We start from the raw sequence: 16,670 nt of genomic DNA on the forward strand, positions 1-16,670 counted from the left end.
CCGAGGGGGGGAAATTTATCTGATCAAACTAATTTAGTAAGTACATTGACAGCCAAACATTAACAAACACAGTTATCTCTCAAGATCTGGATGAGCCACCTTTCTGCGGACGATCACGTTTGTTACCAAATCCTTTGGGGTCTGGAGGACTCCACATAGGCTCACATAGGTCTCCTGATCTCAGATGCCGCTACTCCATGTTCTTTTACGTGTTTGGCAAAGCTTGCTCACAAGTTCCAGGACCAACTTGAAGATTCAGAAGAAGAAGCACCATTCGTAAGTCACCGTCTTCTTGATCCTATCATAGATCACTTAATACGAGAAATGCTTCGCATTCCCATGCGCAACCTCACTTCGAAAACTCAAAAATAAAGATTAATTGGCAAAACTCCATCGGCAAATGTATATCAGGCTGTATATTCTACCGCTACGACCTCCAAACTGGTTCGTGCTGGACAATCAAACGCCATCTAGTGTGTACTTATGAAAAACAGGTTGCTGTGAAGTCATTGAGGATAGAAATTTTCGGAAACACGGAAGTCCAGGTTTGTAATTAATGTCTCGAGGTGATTCATAGATTATTCACGTTGCTATTTTCTAGGAGATATTAATTAGAGCTCATGTCTGGATGACGTTGCAACACGACAATATTCTTATTCCTATAGGATTCACTGATGGATTTGGACCGCTTCCGTCAATTGTGTACGATTGGATGCCGGGCGGGACATTGACATCATACCTCGAAAAAAACTCTGACAGTCTAAGTGTTCTGGCAAGGTTTAACCTGGCAAGTCTTGTCCACTCTTTCTGCTTGAATACGTCTAATTTAGTAAAGTAGATCAAGCAAATAGCGGCTGGACTCTGTTACCGTGAGCACTACAGAATTCCACTTCTGACGTACATCCCGACTCGGGTTTCTGAAAAATCAATGTAGTGCACTACAAGAACATCATTCATGGCAATCTACATGGAGTGAGCCACCTTTATTTCTCACTGTATTCCTCTATCTTATTGCGATGCATTTAGAACAACGTCTTGATCGATGTCATGGGTGTTGCATATCTTGCAGATTACGACGTTACTCTAGCACACCGAGGGCAACATATTCCCCCATCTGTGAGATGGGCAGCGCCAGAACGCTTTGACAGTAAAAACGTGGTCGTTCCCACGACCAAGAGTGATGTTTACTCTATTGGAACCATCATCTACCAGGTCCGTTGCGCTTATGATATTAGATGCATCGCTTGAAAATCTTGCAGATCCTTACTGGCCGTGAACCTTATTATGAGTTCAGATCAGGAAACAAGGTTTCTATCCAAATATTGAACGGAAACAAACCTTCACGATCGCACGATGCTCATATCACAGACCATCACTGGTCATTCATGGAAAAATGCTGGTTCGTCCCAGAAAATCGCCCATCTGCCGCTGAAGTGCTGCACTTCTCTCAAACGGAAGTCGAGCTTCTCACCACATAGGCCTATGTGAGGAACTCACATCCACCTGCTCATTCCTTTGCTTGAAACTATTACACTCGTTTCTCATTGCTCTCATTACTATGGACTTCATGGGGTCATGGCCACCGGCGTTGTTTTTCTGGCAACACGAGGCCCCGTTATTATTATTCTGGATGACATACATATCGCACTTTTTAAAAACCAAGTTCCAATCTATTGTAATATTTGTATGTATATTACACGACTTTTTACGTATATGTAGCTTCGGGATACTAGCACCGTACACCAAGTCATTGACTTCTACTTTCCTCTCATTACTTGCCTACTTGATACTCTTGTATACGTTAATGATGTGCTGTTGATCAGTATGACACTGCTGCTTGTGAGACCGGGAAGTCAGGTGTGGCTAGCAACGGCTACCAGTACAACTAAGAACCTTCTATTTCAGCGCTTCAGTGGTCCTTATTTCCGAACCTAGCCAAAGCCAACCCTAGTGCTTCATCGTTGATGAATAAGACCTCATGGCCATGATGCACGACGCTGGAACATACGGCCTGCAAATACATAGCGCATTCACGGATATGGCAAGCCAGACCGTCCTGGTCTTAGTGCAAAACCGAGCATTTAAGACGGGGCCACCTTCGAAAGGTAGATGGCAGATGCGCTGCAATAACACGTCGATAGATGGTGTGCACAGGTGATAACCAAGAGACTTGATCGGAAGGGCAGACCACAAGATACGACAACAATCAAGCGAGTTACATGCGTAACAGCCCGGAAGGGAACAACAAAGGACCATAGCAACCTCAGCTCCATACACGCAGATAAAATGAACGGACACAACCAGAAGGAAGGGCCACATCCGAAAGAGTTTATTTGACAGCCACATAGGGCAAGGCAGTTCACGCCGAGCACACATGAAGAAAGTGCCATACAATGACATAGCACCCGACTCGGCGCGTAAACGACATAAGTACAGCAGAAGGAGACCGACAGAATCAGGACAGGTACGCTTCTTCGAAACAAAGGCTGAAGGAAATCGGGGAGCCTCTATGACGAAAGACGCAGGCAAATCAGGAATGGATGTGGAATGATGGTCTTCAAGAAAGAAAAACTACGCAGGATCACCGCTGACCACGGTAACATACAGAGCGTTAATATCGGCCACCTGAGAAGACCAATGGTAAACGGTGAGGCATGCAACACAGCGAATGAAAACGCACCTTGTTAAATAAGGGAGGGGAAGGAACACCAAATGGAGAGGACCTGTTTCCGTTCAGGCATCAAGTACATGTAGGATTCGATAAGGAGCCTCCGGATGGATAACACAAGCCACCGATGTGAAAGCTGGAGGGTATATGTTTGACCAGGCCCCTTGAAGCTTCCCACATAGGTCTATCCGAAGTTTAGCAGGCCGAAAATCGAGACTAATTTGAGGCTTTCGGAAGGCCGATGTCTGTCCGAAGTTAGTAGATTTTAGAGTTCATGAACTCTCTACCATGTAAGGAAAAAACCGTTCGCGAGCCAAGTCGGTGCCCACTTCATCCAGTTTTGCGACGTGAGCTTGAGCTAGTACGCGAAAATGTCACACTTTGGCAGTTCTGGACAGACCCATATATATAGTGGGGCTGGAAGTTCGACCGGTGTGAAGCTTAAGAACCAAGAGGCTACAAGACGGGTAATCATGGTACTGGTGCAGGATATACCATTGCATGAAACACTAGAAGAAGAAAAATGAGAAGTCGAGGGCCAAAGACAGACACCCAGGTAATGGGATCAATCCGTGTGCGGAGAAAAATAGGTCCTAACGTGGGAGTCGCGGAATAAGATTCTGAATTTCTGACATGGCAGCCTGAGCGCCTCAAACCAACTTACATAATTATACTGTATTTTGGTTTCAGCCAATAAAACATCGTTTACACAGCCGCAATATATATATGTAAGTACAGCATTCACCTAATGGCAGGCTACGGATTCCCCATGGCCCAGCCTTTTTTAGTCGCTTTCGAACTTAAGGCCCATGAATCTAGTTTCGGCGCCTGCTTATCTCGTCCGTATCGCATCCCAGCATTCTGACGAAGTTGTGACTCGTGCACAGCGATGTTAAATATCTTTTGTCTGAAGGTGAGTGTACATCTAAGCTGGCAAATCGACGATTCTCAATGTTTCTAATCATGAACCAAACTTTTCATTTCATCAGATTGGCGGGGTCACTAGACTGCAAGTACTATGGCATTCTCTGTAAAAAAACGTCTTGTCATGTTGGCCTGTTGGTCTAAAGATGGCACTGTATAGGTCCGATATGATCCAGGACAAATCGACAGAGGTTCCTCGAGCGTGTATTCTCAGATATGATAGTTTTCCTCATCTCATCGGCGATTTGAGCGATGTCTACCGATGTACCATGGTTTCAAAGTCCCATGGAAAAATAGAGGTACCTCCTCCTTCTTTTATTCGTCACCGCCAATGAAGTTCACAACAGGTTGCTATCAAATCTTTGAGGATCCTTGATTCAAGCGAAGAAGCGATAAGAGTATTGCGCAAGGTACACGGCCACAGCTCACTCTATTCAGGCTAATAATGTTTCAGAGGATCTATGGCGAAGTGCGCGTGTGGACAACGTTGCATCATAAGAATATACTTCGCCTTTTTGGGACGACCTCAGGATTTGGATCGCTCCCCGCATTCGTGACTCCTTGGATGGAGCGTGGATCATTGACGAACTATCTGTCTATTGAATTTTTTAATCTAATGGATGGTGACAAGTTCATACTCGTGGGTCCTATTGCCAAGTGATTCAAGCTGATCGCGTTGACAACTACTCTCTGTAGCTTGAACAGATTACGACAGCTATCCAGTATCGTTTGTGCTGGTTCATGTTTTTCGCATACAGCTTTTGACAATTCCCACAGTTCACGACAGAAATGTCATTCATGGGAACCTCACTGGGGTAAGGTTGTGATTCTGGACGTGTGTTTGACAAGCTAAACAATTACAGCACAACATATTGATCGATTCCAAAGGAAATGCTCACGTAACAGACTTCGGACTGTCGGTGATCCTTGCAGAATGCGATAGCTCGTCGTGCGAAACTTACTACCCGGGTTCTATACGCTGGGCAGCACCTGAATTGATAGATCTTGCAGATGAAGAAGCTGGAAAGCCGACTACCCACTCCGACGTTTACTCCCTCGGTTGCGTAATATTTCAGGTACGCTACTTCTTATTTTGCCTTGCAGTACCTACATTTTGAGTTACAATTCAGGTGCTATCCGGAAAGCTCCCTTATGATTGGCTGGCAGACCCTTTTCATATCATGGCTGCCAGACACAAGGGTATGCAACCCATGGCAGGAGACAGTTCAGTTGACAGGCGCCACGTACCCCTTCTTCAAGAATGCTGGTCAAGGTCATCTGACAGACCGACTGTTGACCACATTCTCAGTTATGTTCAAAGTGCATTGCCACCGTAGTGATTGCAGGCAGATAATCGCCGCATGCTCTTTTCGTATATCCGTATTTTTATTTAGGTAGCACTAGTCGCGCGCTTCTTTTATATACCGTTACCATACATACACTAGTCTTCTTGAAAATATGCAGCCGCGCGCAGCGTATCTTTTACTTACATAGATCCCGACATCGCAATGGCAACGTATGCTTCTCCAGTGATATCAGCCGCTCTAGCATCTGAATCAACACTCGTTCCGAGAAACGTTTGATGAAGCGAATCAAGCGATGCTCACAAATCAAAACTCATCCCTCTTGACCCGTTGCTTCTTCTCAAGCAAAACCACATTAAACACCCCTTGCTCTTTCTTCAAAAAGTCCCGTACAACCGCAGCCCGTTCTCTGTCTTCCAGCCTGTATACGTGTTCGTTTGACATCAATCCAGTGCCCACAGCTTGAACGTAGGTGAGGCCTTGCAGCTCGGGATGTATACTTGGGAGGCGTGCAGGATCGGCAAAGAAAGGTGATGTGTCGGTTAGCGTTAAGGCTAAATCGATGGACACTGGATGCACTTGATTGGTTGATAGCATGATGTCGTTGTTGTGGCGGCCTTAGACAAGTAAGTATTAGGGAATATTGGATACTGACGACAACCTAGCAGACGTTACTGTCTCAGACAAAGTTGGCCAGTCCGATGTGAAATGTGTAGTATATCGTCACTCCGAGTCAACCAAACTAGATGTTCAAGTGATGAACTGAGTGATACGTAAGATTCAAGTGTGCGCAGGGACAGATAATGTTCCAACTTCCATTCCATGTAACTAACTGGTATATAATTGACACGGTATCCCTTAAGCTTGATTCTCGCTTTGGTTCTGGTCCAGAACGTGTTTGAGAAGCGCAGCTGGTCAGTCATGCGAACATTTACGCTCTCATGGTCAGAGCACATGAACGACCTCGCACACGTACAAGATCACAAATAGATTATTGACCCTCTTCACGCTTAGTTCTCAGATATCAGATATCAGAAGCAAGTGCTCGGAGTTGGCCAGAATGCTATTCCGAGTACCCCACCAGCTCAGGTATAATTTACAAAAACCCAGTCAGGGAAGCATAATTCAATCTTTCGCGCAATTTATCCAGCTGAAAATTGAAGCCAACAGTGACGAAGAGGAGTCAAAATGGTCAATATCAAGAATTTAACAATGCTTTTGAGCGTGCCTACCTTCAACAGCTTCGCTTGCAGGACTAAATTGCCGATGGATTGGACTCATGGTGGGGCTCGTTCAACCAATGGTGCTTCGCGTAAGAGACAAATGTAACGACTATGAAATCGATGACATTTATTCCAGCGGGGAATATTTCGAGGAAAGCTCGTCTTGATCGTGATATGATACCAAGTTTCGCTTGTCTATATCGTGCTAGAGGTATGGGTGAATTGTCGGATACAAAGAGCTGGATTGCGGTTAGAGATAACGCGGAAATTGATTCGTCAACAACTTACCACCGGAGAACGAAACAGAATTTGCCATGTGTACGGCTTATCGTCTGGTCCGTTGAAGGTCCAAGGTCTTTATGATCTTAAACTAACGTCGATACATTAAATCTAGTGCCTTACCTGTCGACGTTCTCAGTATCTTGCGCGCCTGAAACCATCACAATGTCTATCGGGATCTCATTATCGAGTAACCTCAACCGGCTACTATCGACTTCGCCAACGACGCAAGATACCCGCCCGGTGCTCAAGCGTTGAGCGTGATTTTCGAAACGGCTTATCGTGGTTTGTCCCGGTGCCGTATTGACCTGGTACATGACTATGCCGTCCGGGGTCATGAGTAGGGTTTGTGTAGGGTCATTGTGTCGCAGGCAGAGTTCCATGAAGTGGTTACGGGTTGAAAATGTACTAGCATTGGGGAGACGCCGCTTCGTGTTAAAATAGTCACCTCTACCTTAACAGGACCCAGGGATCAGAAGTGGGATCCATGGGCGAAGGCGGAGGGCTAGACCCAGGGTCCATCAATGGGCGCTTGTACGAGCTCCACAACCTGTGTATATGATAAGGCAATAGTCAAACTTTCGTGTCCGTCGTTGAGGAGCGCGATCTATGAGCAAAACCAGGCGGTCCAACTTGGGCGGTCCAAACTCCAACCGTTGGCGCGGTCTTGACAAGTCTCAACTCGACTCTCGCGCGGCCGGTATTCAAAAAAAAAAACAAGGCTGACATAATCATAGCACGATCTTCCTAGTTTAGCACATGCAGTCTCAGAGTCATCTCCTCGAGGCCTGAACACAGTCGTGCTAGAACGACGATCTACTTCACGTCTCATGCATAGATACCCTTAGAACTTCAACTCGCAATGCTTAATTTACTGCCCGCTACTCTTCGCTTCTTGCTTGGCTCAATACTTTGGCTCGACTTCTCTCAGCCACCTGCTGTCCTGCCAGCCCGCACCCCGCTGTCTTTCCAGCTGCGGCACGAGCATGCTCTAACTAATGATTCTAGGGTGATCTTCTCCAATGTGGATTCATCATTCGCCGCAGATTCGTTCGTTATGAGTACATCGAATATCCAAACGCACAGACCGCAGTCGGCGAAGGCATTTCATAGCGCTCGACTACGCTCTATTAGATATGACCAGAGCGAACAGGTATTGTGGGATACAGCCTACGTCCTCGGACCGAACGTTGAAGAGAGAGAGACGCTGCTTACACTTGCGAAGATGACCTCTAATGCATATACGTCATCCACGGCGTCAGATTGGTACACACCGGAGGGCTGGAATAAGGTGCGTTTGCCTACCTTGATGATACATTTTACAATATATTAAAAAATAACAGTCCATACCGTTTGGTTGGGAACCTGACGCAGATGGCATTCGAGGGCATATCTTTGTCTCGGACGACAACTCAACAGTGGTGCTTTCGATCAAGGGTACTTCCGCTGGCTGGATTACAGGTGGTGGTGGCCCAACTGTACGAAGGGATAAGTTGAACGATAACCTTTTGTTTTCTTGCTGCTGTGCAAAAGTTGGCCCGACTTGGTCAACGGTTTGCGATTGCCACCAGGGTGGCTATAAATGTGAGCAGGAATGTCTGGAGAGGAGTTTGATGGGGGAGAACTTGTATTATTCTGTTGGAATGGTATGTGTTAGTTCAAAGCTTAGTTTTTCGGTCTGATTCCGCTGCAGAATTTATATAATAACATCACATATTTGTATCCCGATGCCAATATCTGGCTCACAGGTGCGTTTAAACGTTATATCTTCCGAGTACTTCTCATCATCCGAAAGGGCATTCTCTCGGTGGTTCCCTCGCCTCACTTATCGGTGTAACATTTGGAGCACCTGTCGTCGCATTTGAAGCGCCCTCTGAGAAATTAGCCGCGACGCGTTTGCACCTGCCTTCTCCAGTGAGTGCAAGTCCTCATCATAATCATTCTCAAATACTGATACCTCGGATGACAATACAGCCCTCGACACAACACATCACCCACGTCTTCCACACAGCTGACCCTATCCCAATGGGCACCTGTACCGGTGTTGCTTCGTCTTGTGGCCTCGCAGGCTACGCTATGGAGACACGCTGCCATTTGGGAAAGGTCATCCGCTATGATACCGTCACGCATCTCGGATGGTCTGTTGATGTACGGACGCACTCGATCGTTCAAATCATCGATAGGTTGTTGAGTGAGGATTGGACTCAGGAAGGACAGGACAGGACGGTGCCTGAGGCGAAGGCGGATGACGAAGACTGTGTTGTAAGTCTATTTTAATTTTTGTTTTACTGCTACTTAGCATTAATTGTGGTGCCAGGATTGCTTTAACTGGGAGTTTGGCAGCTTTAAGGGCCAGAGTTAATCTCGGTCATGGAAGCGGAAAACTTATGATTACAATTGTATATGACGTATAACTAATTTGAGCTTGGGCTAGAACGTTCTGAACAGCCGTTCTTGACACTTTGAGGGAAGCCGTAGATCCCCGACTCCCTAGTTGGGTTTTACGCAAGCATGCCCTCGTTTCTGTCAAAGGACATGTCGTGGGAATATCTTGGCTTCCGCCTTGTAGCCAGAGGCGGAGTCGGGGTCACCGCCATAGTAAGACTTATCAGCACATGACGTAGATCATACAGCACGCAACCGCCATCTCCACTGAGATACCCGTATTAATTTAACTGCAAATCGCCCACGTCCCTCCAATTTCAAACGCGAGCCCATTCTGTCCTACCGCGGAGCCGGACAGTGGTAAATGTATTTGTTTAAAGCGCTGTATTGACCAGAAATAAGGGATCCAAGAATATGTCTATGTCTCGTACATCAATGATTAGACGTGTCATAAGTGTACCGCCCTGAAACCCGTCGGAAGATATAAGTAGAAATAAGAACAAAATAGTACCTACTAGTACGTGGAGATACAGGATAAACCAAAACGAAAATATCTAATCGTTCATCTTGGCGGAGGACAAATAACCAATACACAGCCAATGAAACCAAACATTGTCCTTTATTCTAACAGGTGCACTGCACTTTCCTGCTTGTCAAGTGAAGGGCTTTGACGGCCATGCAAATAGTTTTCTCGTGCACCGTGCCCCACTCCCAGGCCAGCGGCACGCGTGAGTGAAAATGATCTCAGGCGACCAAATGCCTAGGGGTAAGCTGGGTCACAACTCGGCTAAATTATTAGGTGAACTATGAGACAGACCTTCCCAGCGACTTGGGCAACAGTTCTGAATAAGGAACTCCACTGCGCTATGTAACGCTCATACCATTGTCTTGGATTGAGAGGCGATGCGCTCTACATCCAACAAATGATCAACATGAGTATGTCAATGATCGCCTTTATTGAGACTTGGAAACTTACATTGGCATCCCTAGACAGCGCCTGAAGATACCAGATACACACATTGTCGGTACCACTGGCGGCGAACAGTCTGCTGTTTCTTGCGAAAGCCGCGCACCTTAAGCCCGTAGGACGATACAATCGTCGACCAACTGACTTGTTGGTTTTTGGATTCCATAGGGAGATGGTATTATCGAGAGAAGCGGCCGCCAATAAAAGCTTGTCTTGAGACAAGACGATGGCGCAGATAGGACCAGTACGTTTGCCTAGACGGGCGACCTTTCCTTCGGCTTTACCTCTTGCCTGTACGATTCCATCACTACATCCCAGGAAAATTCTATCGCATGAAGTCCATGCGATGCAATGGACCTGCTGCGATAAATCGCATGCTTCTACAAAGCGGAGCGCCTTCCTTGTACTGACGTCCCAGAAAGTGATCATGTTGTTGCATCCGCTCGTCACGAGCGTTTTACCGTCAGGTGAATAGCATACTGCGTATACATGTGGGTGGTTAGTTCTGATAGGATGTCCAACGATATCGTCTTGGTTGATATCCCATATGAACGCCGTTCCGTCTTCAGACCCGCTGGCAATTTGGAATCCATCCGGACTCCAGCAGACAGACAGGATTGCGAGGCTGTGAGCTTGCCTCGATCTTCTGGTCATTTCCCTGGTGTCCACCTCCCACAGGCGTATCCTACCATCTTGGCTGCCGGTTACGACTTCCGTTTGCTTTTTTGGCGATACTGCCATGGCGTGGATACCTCCACTTCCTTCATCTGTCCAGGGGTTACCCACTTTTTCACCTGTATCCGCCTTCCGAACTTGGATGGAACCATCCTCGGAGCAGGTGATGATGCATCGATCTTCATCTACAAAATCGATGCATGTGATTGTTGCGGACTCGGAGTGGATTCCCTGGTTATCGAGCTGGATATGAGGTTTGACCGAACAGAGCATGGTGTGATGATGTTACAAAAATAAATATTCACTACGACAGGTGGGATGAGGTAAGTCGAAGGCCAAGGGATTTGACAGATTCAGTGGCTGGCAGTTTCGACCAGAAACTATGTACCACCTCGTTACGATTTCATGACCAGAGATGAAGGACTAGTACTCACTAAATTAGAGAACGTGATTCGAGCTAGAGCAGCACAATCGACTTTAAATAGGATGAGATGCTAAATATTGCAGATTGGATAGGCTACTGCCGCGGATGAGATCTGCAGGTGGAAAAGTTAAGAGACGGATGCAATGGGACCTTGCGTGGATTACTTATGTAGACTTGGCCCGAGTCGCACAGCAGCCGCCTACTAGCTGTGTGCCACAACAGGGGTTGACTTGACGTGTCCGAATTGTGCCCACCGCTGCCCCGCCTCATCACGGCTACTATGAAATACCGTAGCCCGTTCAGAGGAGGACTTATTTATCCTGATTCCTAGGTTTCCAGCAGGGTCCATGTCAAGTTCAGGCACTTCGAGGAAAATGACATGCAGCGCTTACCAGCAAATTCAAATCAGCTATTTTTTGTTTCTTGTCCATACTGTCGCCTCCTTGGTATAGAGAAATCGTATTTCAAAAACGAATAGAAGCCACCTTAGCCGCGGAGGTATACATGGTAACGTACTAATAAGGAAACTCCAAGAAAACCGATTCAGGCGGCACAACGTAATAATTGATTTACTAATTTACGTACAAAAGTGTATGTAATAAAAATATTAATATGTATATCGTAATACCGCTCCGCAGCTCAGTTGACACTGACGACATCTTCAAGTTAGAATTGAGCGAGCATGAGCTGAGCTGGGGTAAGTGGGCATAGCAATGCTGTGTACAAATCTGCACGGGCACCCCCGAAAAATCGACATCATCATTACTCCCGAGCGTATAAGTTATGCTGATCGCTAGCTGACCTTTGATAGCTGTTCATCCCCCTTCTGCACGTACAACCACGATTGTTACAACTTTGCATGAAATGTGAGTGAGATGTACATGACATATGTCAAACAACGTCCTCACATTTCTCTGAAGGAATCCAGTGAATCCCGAACCAGAAATACTGTCAGTACCCTCGAAAGCTGTGTTGTCGATTGCCCGACTTACGCCTAACTCAGTGCTACTGATCTTATCAATCGAACATTGAGCGCACCCGGGAGCTACAGTGATGTATACAAGTGCACATTGACGACCGGCAGCGAAAGCACTCTCGTTCGTAGTCGTCGACTTCACCGTGGGATGAGCTCAGCCTCAATTTACCCTTACTTCGCAGGTCGCAGTAAAGTCCATCCGATTTGGCAGGCACAAAGAATATTACGATGTCGGTATTTTCCAATTCCTCGGCATTGATACCTATTTTTAATGACGCCCTCAGCGAATCTTGAGAGAGATACACATGCGCAGGAGACTTCAACATCACCCAAATATCATTCAGTTGTTAGGTACCACTGGAGATTTCCAAGGTGGTAGCTTCCCTTCTCTTGTGTTCCCCTGGATGCCAAGTGGAGACCTCCATTGCTACATCGCGTACCACGGAGCAGGAATCGAGGCATCACTCAAGTTGTCCCTGGTAAATTCACAGATAATTCAAAACTTGTCAAGTAATAACATACTTCCCTAGGCTCGTGATATTGCCTCCGGAGTCACTTATCGTCAGTAATATTCCATCGGAATAGGCACTCGTGCTAACTGCTTGAATGCTTGCAGTCCATGAGTCCCATGTGGTTCACGGTAACTTAGAGAGTGTTCGTTCTTGATATTCCTTGACCATACAACTTTTCTCAACATTTTTCCAGAAAAATATTCTCATAGGCCCAGAAAATCGAGCATATCTGACCGGTTTCTCTTTGGCAACCGACCTTGATACCGGTGAACTCTTCAGAATACCCGAGCCTGGTGGAGTGCGATTTGCTGCTCCTGAATGCTTCATCGACAAGAAAGGCAACAGTTCATTCAACAGAGATATATACTCAATCGGCTGTATCTTACTCCACGTGAGTGTATGCTTCCAAATCCTGATTAATCTGAAGCTTGCATCCAGGTTTTCTCGGGATGTTTGCCATGGCATGATTCAAGATCGAGTGACATTATCAACAGACTTCGACAGCGTCGTATGCCACCACGTCCGGTGGGTGGCGGTATTGATGATTCCCTGTGGAATTTTATCAAACGCTGCTGTTCCTTTATACCGCGCGACCGGCCATCCGCAACACAAATCCTCGAGTTTCTCGAACATCAGTATGAGCCTAGTGAGGTCGAGATCTCTCCAGATGACCTGACAGAGATGCTCTGCAACCGCCCCCTGTTTCACACTGTCGCAGGAGGTTTTGCATACATAACAAAGTGTACGCTGAAGAGGGATTGGAACACTATACAGGTCGGCTGATCCTCCATAAAATAAGAGGATACATGAATGATCCATACCCAGGTAGCTGCCAAGTCGATTCGATTCCAACGCGATGTTCCAGATCAAAAGGTATGCTAGGTTCGACGTTCCACCATTGTGCTCTGAGTTGATTCATGATGTCTGTCTTGCATCAGGAGTACTTGCGTGAACGCAAGCTATGGGAAAGACTTATGCAAGAAAACATCCTACCTCTACTCGGAGTTGCGCGAGGTTTTACCACGATTCCTGGCTGCGATGCATTGGTTTGCCCATGGATGGAGAATGGCACACTCTCACAGTACATCGACAGGTATCCGGCATTGGAACTACGACAGAAATTAAAACTGGTATGTCACAGATGGAGAGCTATTGCAAAATTGATGTTCTAATCAAGTTACAGCTCTGCAACGTTGCCACCGGCCTTCGTTATCGTGTGTGCTATGGATTTATCGTTTGCCCCATTTTGATTGTCGAACATTGCAGTTCATTCGCAAGGCATTGTACATGGAGACTTGACAGATGTGTGTGTAACACTCCATATCGGCATCTGAGACTAATTGGCGGACAGAATAACATCCTCGTGGATGTCAACGGACGCGCAGTGGTCGCTGATTTTGGCCTGTCTTTCCGAATATCGGAACACACTGGGAGTTACCCCGTCACTGCGGCTGCACGGTGGATGGCACCAGAACTGGCAATGGACGACGCAACACCGTCTATGTAAGAACAATCTTGTGTCGCCTATGTATGGACCTCACCTCTTTTCACCCTCTAGACACAGCGATATGTATTCCTTTGGTTCCATCATGAATTACGTATGCTCTATGTCAATTGTGATGTCTTCAGTCGTTTGATATCGATCCCACCTTTTTAGGTCATCTCTGGTGAACTTCCCTTTGCGTCTGAACAAAAATCGCCATATCCCGCCATTTTTCGAGGCGAAGCACCCTGCACAGGTCGAGGCAATAATGTATCTCAAGAGCATTGGGATTTTATCCAACGGTGCTGGGGACACATAGCCTCTTCTCGTCCATCCGCTGAAGAAGCTTGTGAATTTCTGCGAAGCGAACTTGATTCAAACGTTTAATCGCAAAATAGGTCTACATCTCTTTGAGTCCTTGGGACATAATCGCATGCGCCCTTTCTCCTGTACCTAGGCTGTACATTACGAATATCTTTGAGGTAGATTTATATATAACCCGGCGGTGTCCACTGCCAATGTGTCGACTCTCCACAGCCCTGCAAAGGAAAATGTCACTGATTAATGATCATAAGCCGCAGCGGTGCAGTCTTTCTTGAATAGGCTGGGTTTCTACACCGATACACCCTCCTGCCATAATGTAGTGCGATTGTCTTTAGTTGGACTCCAAACTGGAAACATTCAACACGGAAACCACACTCGGTACGCACTGAAAGGTACCTTTCGAGTCAATCCACCTCGGGGTACTGGGGTATGCACCCCATGCGTAACAAGGCATTGACCAAGCGAGTACGTCGTATAAGAACAGCGCCTCGTGTGGCCAGTTCATTTGTCACCCCTGATTGTTGTTCGAATGTGGTAAGCGGAATGCCACTGGTTACTTGATGTTGCCCGTGGTGGTTTTGTCTTTCTTCTTGAATGTCACCCAGGTACACGTTCGTCAGAGGCCTTTCAATTTGTATTCGGGATACCCTCAATGTCTGCAATTGATTCACTTCAATGGTGAATTAGCGGGCAAGAGATAGCGTGACAAACCTGTTGCATACGTGATGCAGCAACTTTAATAGGCCGGGATATAGAAAATCGCCTGCTAACACTTGGAATGGGACCATCTACGACTGCAGGACGCACGTCGTCCTGTAGTTCAGAGGTTATTCATGACCAGAGACATCTAGCGACTGCGCCACTTACAAAGAAATCCCCACCGTATCTTGGTTTTCCACTTTTCGGAGTGTCGAGGGATGGAGGTACTAGTGGTTGTCGGGCTTCACGTTGGCGGGTAGGGATCGGCGAGTTAGGCTGTATGCTTATGAGCCAGCACCCATGAACCATCCACACGAGCATTACATACGTCAAAGTTAAGAGAAGGTCTAGCAGTCGTGCCTCCGTCACGACCCTGAAAGTGACACGGTGTCAGTACATGATAGGTGGATGGGATCTTATGCGAGTACCCACATTCGCATCGTCCGTTGGCATTGCATTAGAGAGAAAGTCTGCCACATCCCAAAGGTAAACTTCTCCATCGCAAGTACCAGTAGCTACTAAGGTACCATTGGTTGCGAATGCTGCACATGTCACATCTGCGGAGTGCTGGAGTGGTTGACAAATTGTTCGCTTGGTACCGAGATCCCAAAAGAGGAGGGTACGGTCATAAGAGGCGCTTGCAAGTACACGTTTGTTTGGAAGTGACAGAGCGACGGCGCAGACAAGGTCGGAGTGACCTGGTCCCTCAAGCTCTGACGGTTGACCTTCCGGAAGCTCAAGTATCGTGATCTTCCCGTCTGTTAGGCCGGTGACGATCGCATGCCCATCTGTAGTCATAGCCCATGTTGCACTTGATACATGGTTGGGATTGTTGCAAATTTTGATGACTTCATCCAGCTGAATCTCCTGCGCTTTTCCGTTGATCGTCAATCTCGAGATTTCGCGGTCGTAACCGCTCACGAGGAGTTGTGTGCCGTCATGTGAGTAGCTGATTGCGTGTATGTGTCGGAGGCGGGTGTCATCAGTACTCGTGGGATTCTTTAGCCCCGATGATACTGGCCAGACTGCTACGCTCCCATCGTCAAAGCCACTAGCGATGTAAGCGCCACCATCATGTTGACTCCAGCATACGCAATTTGCTGCAGCACCATGACTGTGCTTCTTTGATTCAGCAATTATCTTCGCGGTTCTTCCATTCCACTTCCACACTCCTATTTTGCCATCTTTGCTGCCAGTCGCGACGCGCCCACCATCTGGTGATACGTCGATTGCACAAATTTGGCTTCCCTCTGTATTCTGCCAAGGATCACCCAGAAGTTTACCAGTTTTTGCTTCTCTGACTTGGAGACGACCGTCGTGAAGACAGACGATGAAGTGTTGGTCTTTGAAGAGAAATGCAATGGTCAGTACTTGCTTGTCGTGATTGACCTTGATGACAAGTTTTCCTGGCACAAGCTTGTTGGTCCGAGAAGACATTCAGTTTGAACGTCAGGGAGCTCTAGGATTCGGTGGTGGTGCACGGCTTGTGCTAGTGAGTGATTTGTGCTAGCTGGTTATCGTGAATGGCTTAGGTGGGACTCACAACGAGATGAGAGTAAGGCGACGGTGCTGTTGTCAGGTGAGTCTTGATTGTAGCGTTTGGACCAAGTGCAGAAGAGCTTATACTGCGCAGGATACGTATACAATGTAGGAATCGATGGTGCCAGTAGGCCCAATGAACCCTGTACCACAGCAAGCATAGCATTATACTTGTCAAAGGCTCGGCATCCTGCTTCACCGGCAAGCACTCAGATTCCTGTTCGGGTCTGCCATCTGTGGCGTACGCATCCTACCTCTTGCTCATTTGGTTAGTTTCAGATGAAAGTT

General features: G+C 46.9%; 7 protein-coding genes across 7 annotated transcripts; 4 read left to right on the forward strand and 3 right to left on the reverse strand.

Moving 5' to 3' along the window:
• Positions 1–1,853, forward strand: HD556DRAFT_1347178 (kinase-like domain-containing protein). The gene is made up of 8 exons (XM_041302270.1): positions 1–276; positions 375–444; positions 495–545; positions 602–787; positions 839–869; positions 935–972; positions 1,027–1,212; positions 1,260–1,853. Exons 1-8 carry the CDS (start codon positions 185–187, stop codon positions 1,476–1,478), a joined length of 873 nt encoding a protein of 290 aa, XP_041163740.1. The 5' UTR covers positions 1–184; the 3' UTR covers positions 1,479–1,853.
• A 1,792-nt stretch (positions 1,854–3,645) lies between these two features.
• On the forward strand, positions 3,646–5,066 carry HD556DRAFT_123290 (kinase-like domain-containing protein). The gene is made up of 7 exons (XM_041297550.1): positions 3,646–3,698; positions 3,753–3,891; positions 3,960–4,232; positions 4,298–4,319; positions 4,370–4,407; positions 4,456–4,668; positions 4,723–5,066. Exons 3-7 carry the CDS (start codon positions 4,038–4,040, stop codon positions 4,927–4,929), a joined length of 675 nt encoding a protein of 224 aa, XP_041163741.1. The 5' UTR covers positions 3,646–3,698; positions 3,753–3,891; positions 3,960–4,037; the 3' UTR covers positions 4,930–5,066.
• Positions 5,067–5,768: 702 nt separating this feature from the next.
• On the reverse strand, positions 5,769–7,061 carry HD556DRAFT_1347223 (uncharacterized protein). The gene is made up of 4 exons (XM_041302271.1): positions 6,522–7,061; positions 6,408–6,474; positions 6,129–6,358; positions 5,769–6,046 (listed from the first exon to the last, which is right to left on the reverse strand). The coding sequence occupies exons 1-3, from the start codon at positions 6,779–6,781 to the stop codon at positions 6,152–6,154; spliced, it is 534 nt and encodes a 177-aa protein (XP_041163742.1). The 5' UTR covers positions 6,782–7,061; the 3' UTR covers positions 5,769–6,046; positions 6,129–6,151.
• HD556DRAFT_1347228 (Alpha/Beta hydrolase protein) lies at positions 7,062–8,942 on the forward strand. The gene is made up of 6 exons (XM_041302272.1): positions 7,062–7,689; positions 7,742–8,044; positions 8,092–8,146; positions 8,194–8,312; positions 8,373–8,660; positions 8,716–8,942. The coding sequence occupies exons 1-6, from the start codon at positions 7,261–7,263 to the stop codon at positions 8,758–8,760; spliced, it is 1,239 nt and encodes a 412-aa protein (XP_041163743.1). The 5' UTR covers positions 7,062–7,260; the 3' UTR covers positions 8,761–8,942.
• A 460-nt stretch (positions 8,943–9,402) lies between these two features.
• On the reverse strand, positions 9,403–10,698 carry HD556DRAFT_1439736 (WD40-repeat-containing domain protein; the record flags this gene model as incomplete). The annotated part of the gene is made up of 3 exons (XM_041306001.1): positions 9,403–9,543; positions 9,601–9,693; positions 9,760–10,698. 3 exons carry the CDS (start codon positions 10,696–10,698, stop codon positions 9,403–9,405), a joined length of 1,173 nt encoding a protein of 390 aa, XP_041163744.1.
• A 1,432-nt stretch (positions 10,699–12,130) lies between these two features.
• On the forward strand, positions 12,131–14,207 carry HD556DRAFT_1439737 (kinase-like domain-containing protein; the record flags this gene model as incomplete). Its single annotated transcript, XM_041306002.1, has 12 exons — positions 12,131–12,304; positions 12,356–12,386; positions 12,442–12,479; positions 12,531–12,728; positions 12,776–13,111; positions 13,163–13,210; positions 13,276–13,467; positions 13,521–13,551; positions 13,604–13,641; positions 13,689–13,840; positions 13,896–13,935; positions 13,995–14,207. The coding sequence occupies 12 exons, from the start codon at positions 12,131–12,133 to the stop codon at positions 14,205–14,207; spliced, it is 1,491 nt and encodes a 496-aa protein (XP_041163745.1).
• Positions 14,208–14,548: 341 nt separating this feature from the next.
• On the reverse strand, positions 14,549–16,280 carry HD556DRAFT_1439738 (WD40-repeat-containing domain protein; the record flags this gene model as incomplete). The annotated part of the gene is made up of 5 exons (XM_041306003.1): positions 14,549–14,800; positions 14,856–14,957; positions 15,012–15,119; positions 15,172–15,216; positions 15,276–16,280. 5 exons carry the CDS (start codon positions 16,278–16,280, stop codon positions 14,549–14,551), a joined length of 1,512 nt encoding a protein of 503 aa, XP_041163746.1.
• Between the last annotated feature and the right edge of the window lie 390 nt (positions 16,281–16,670).

The sequence above is a fragment of the Suillus plorans genome, assembly GCF_016647745.1.
Source record: "Suillus plorans strain S12 chromosome Unknown HD556scaffold_11, whole genome shotgun sequence".
In the NCBI taxonomy this organism is placed as follows: Eukaryota; Fungi; Basidiomycota; class Agaricomycetes; order Boletales; family Suillaceae; genus Suillus; species Suillus plorans.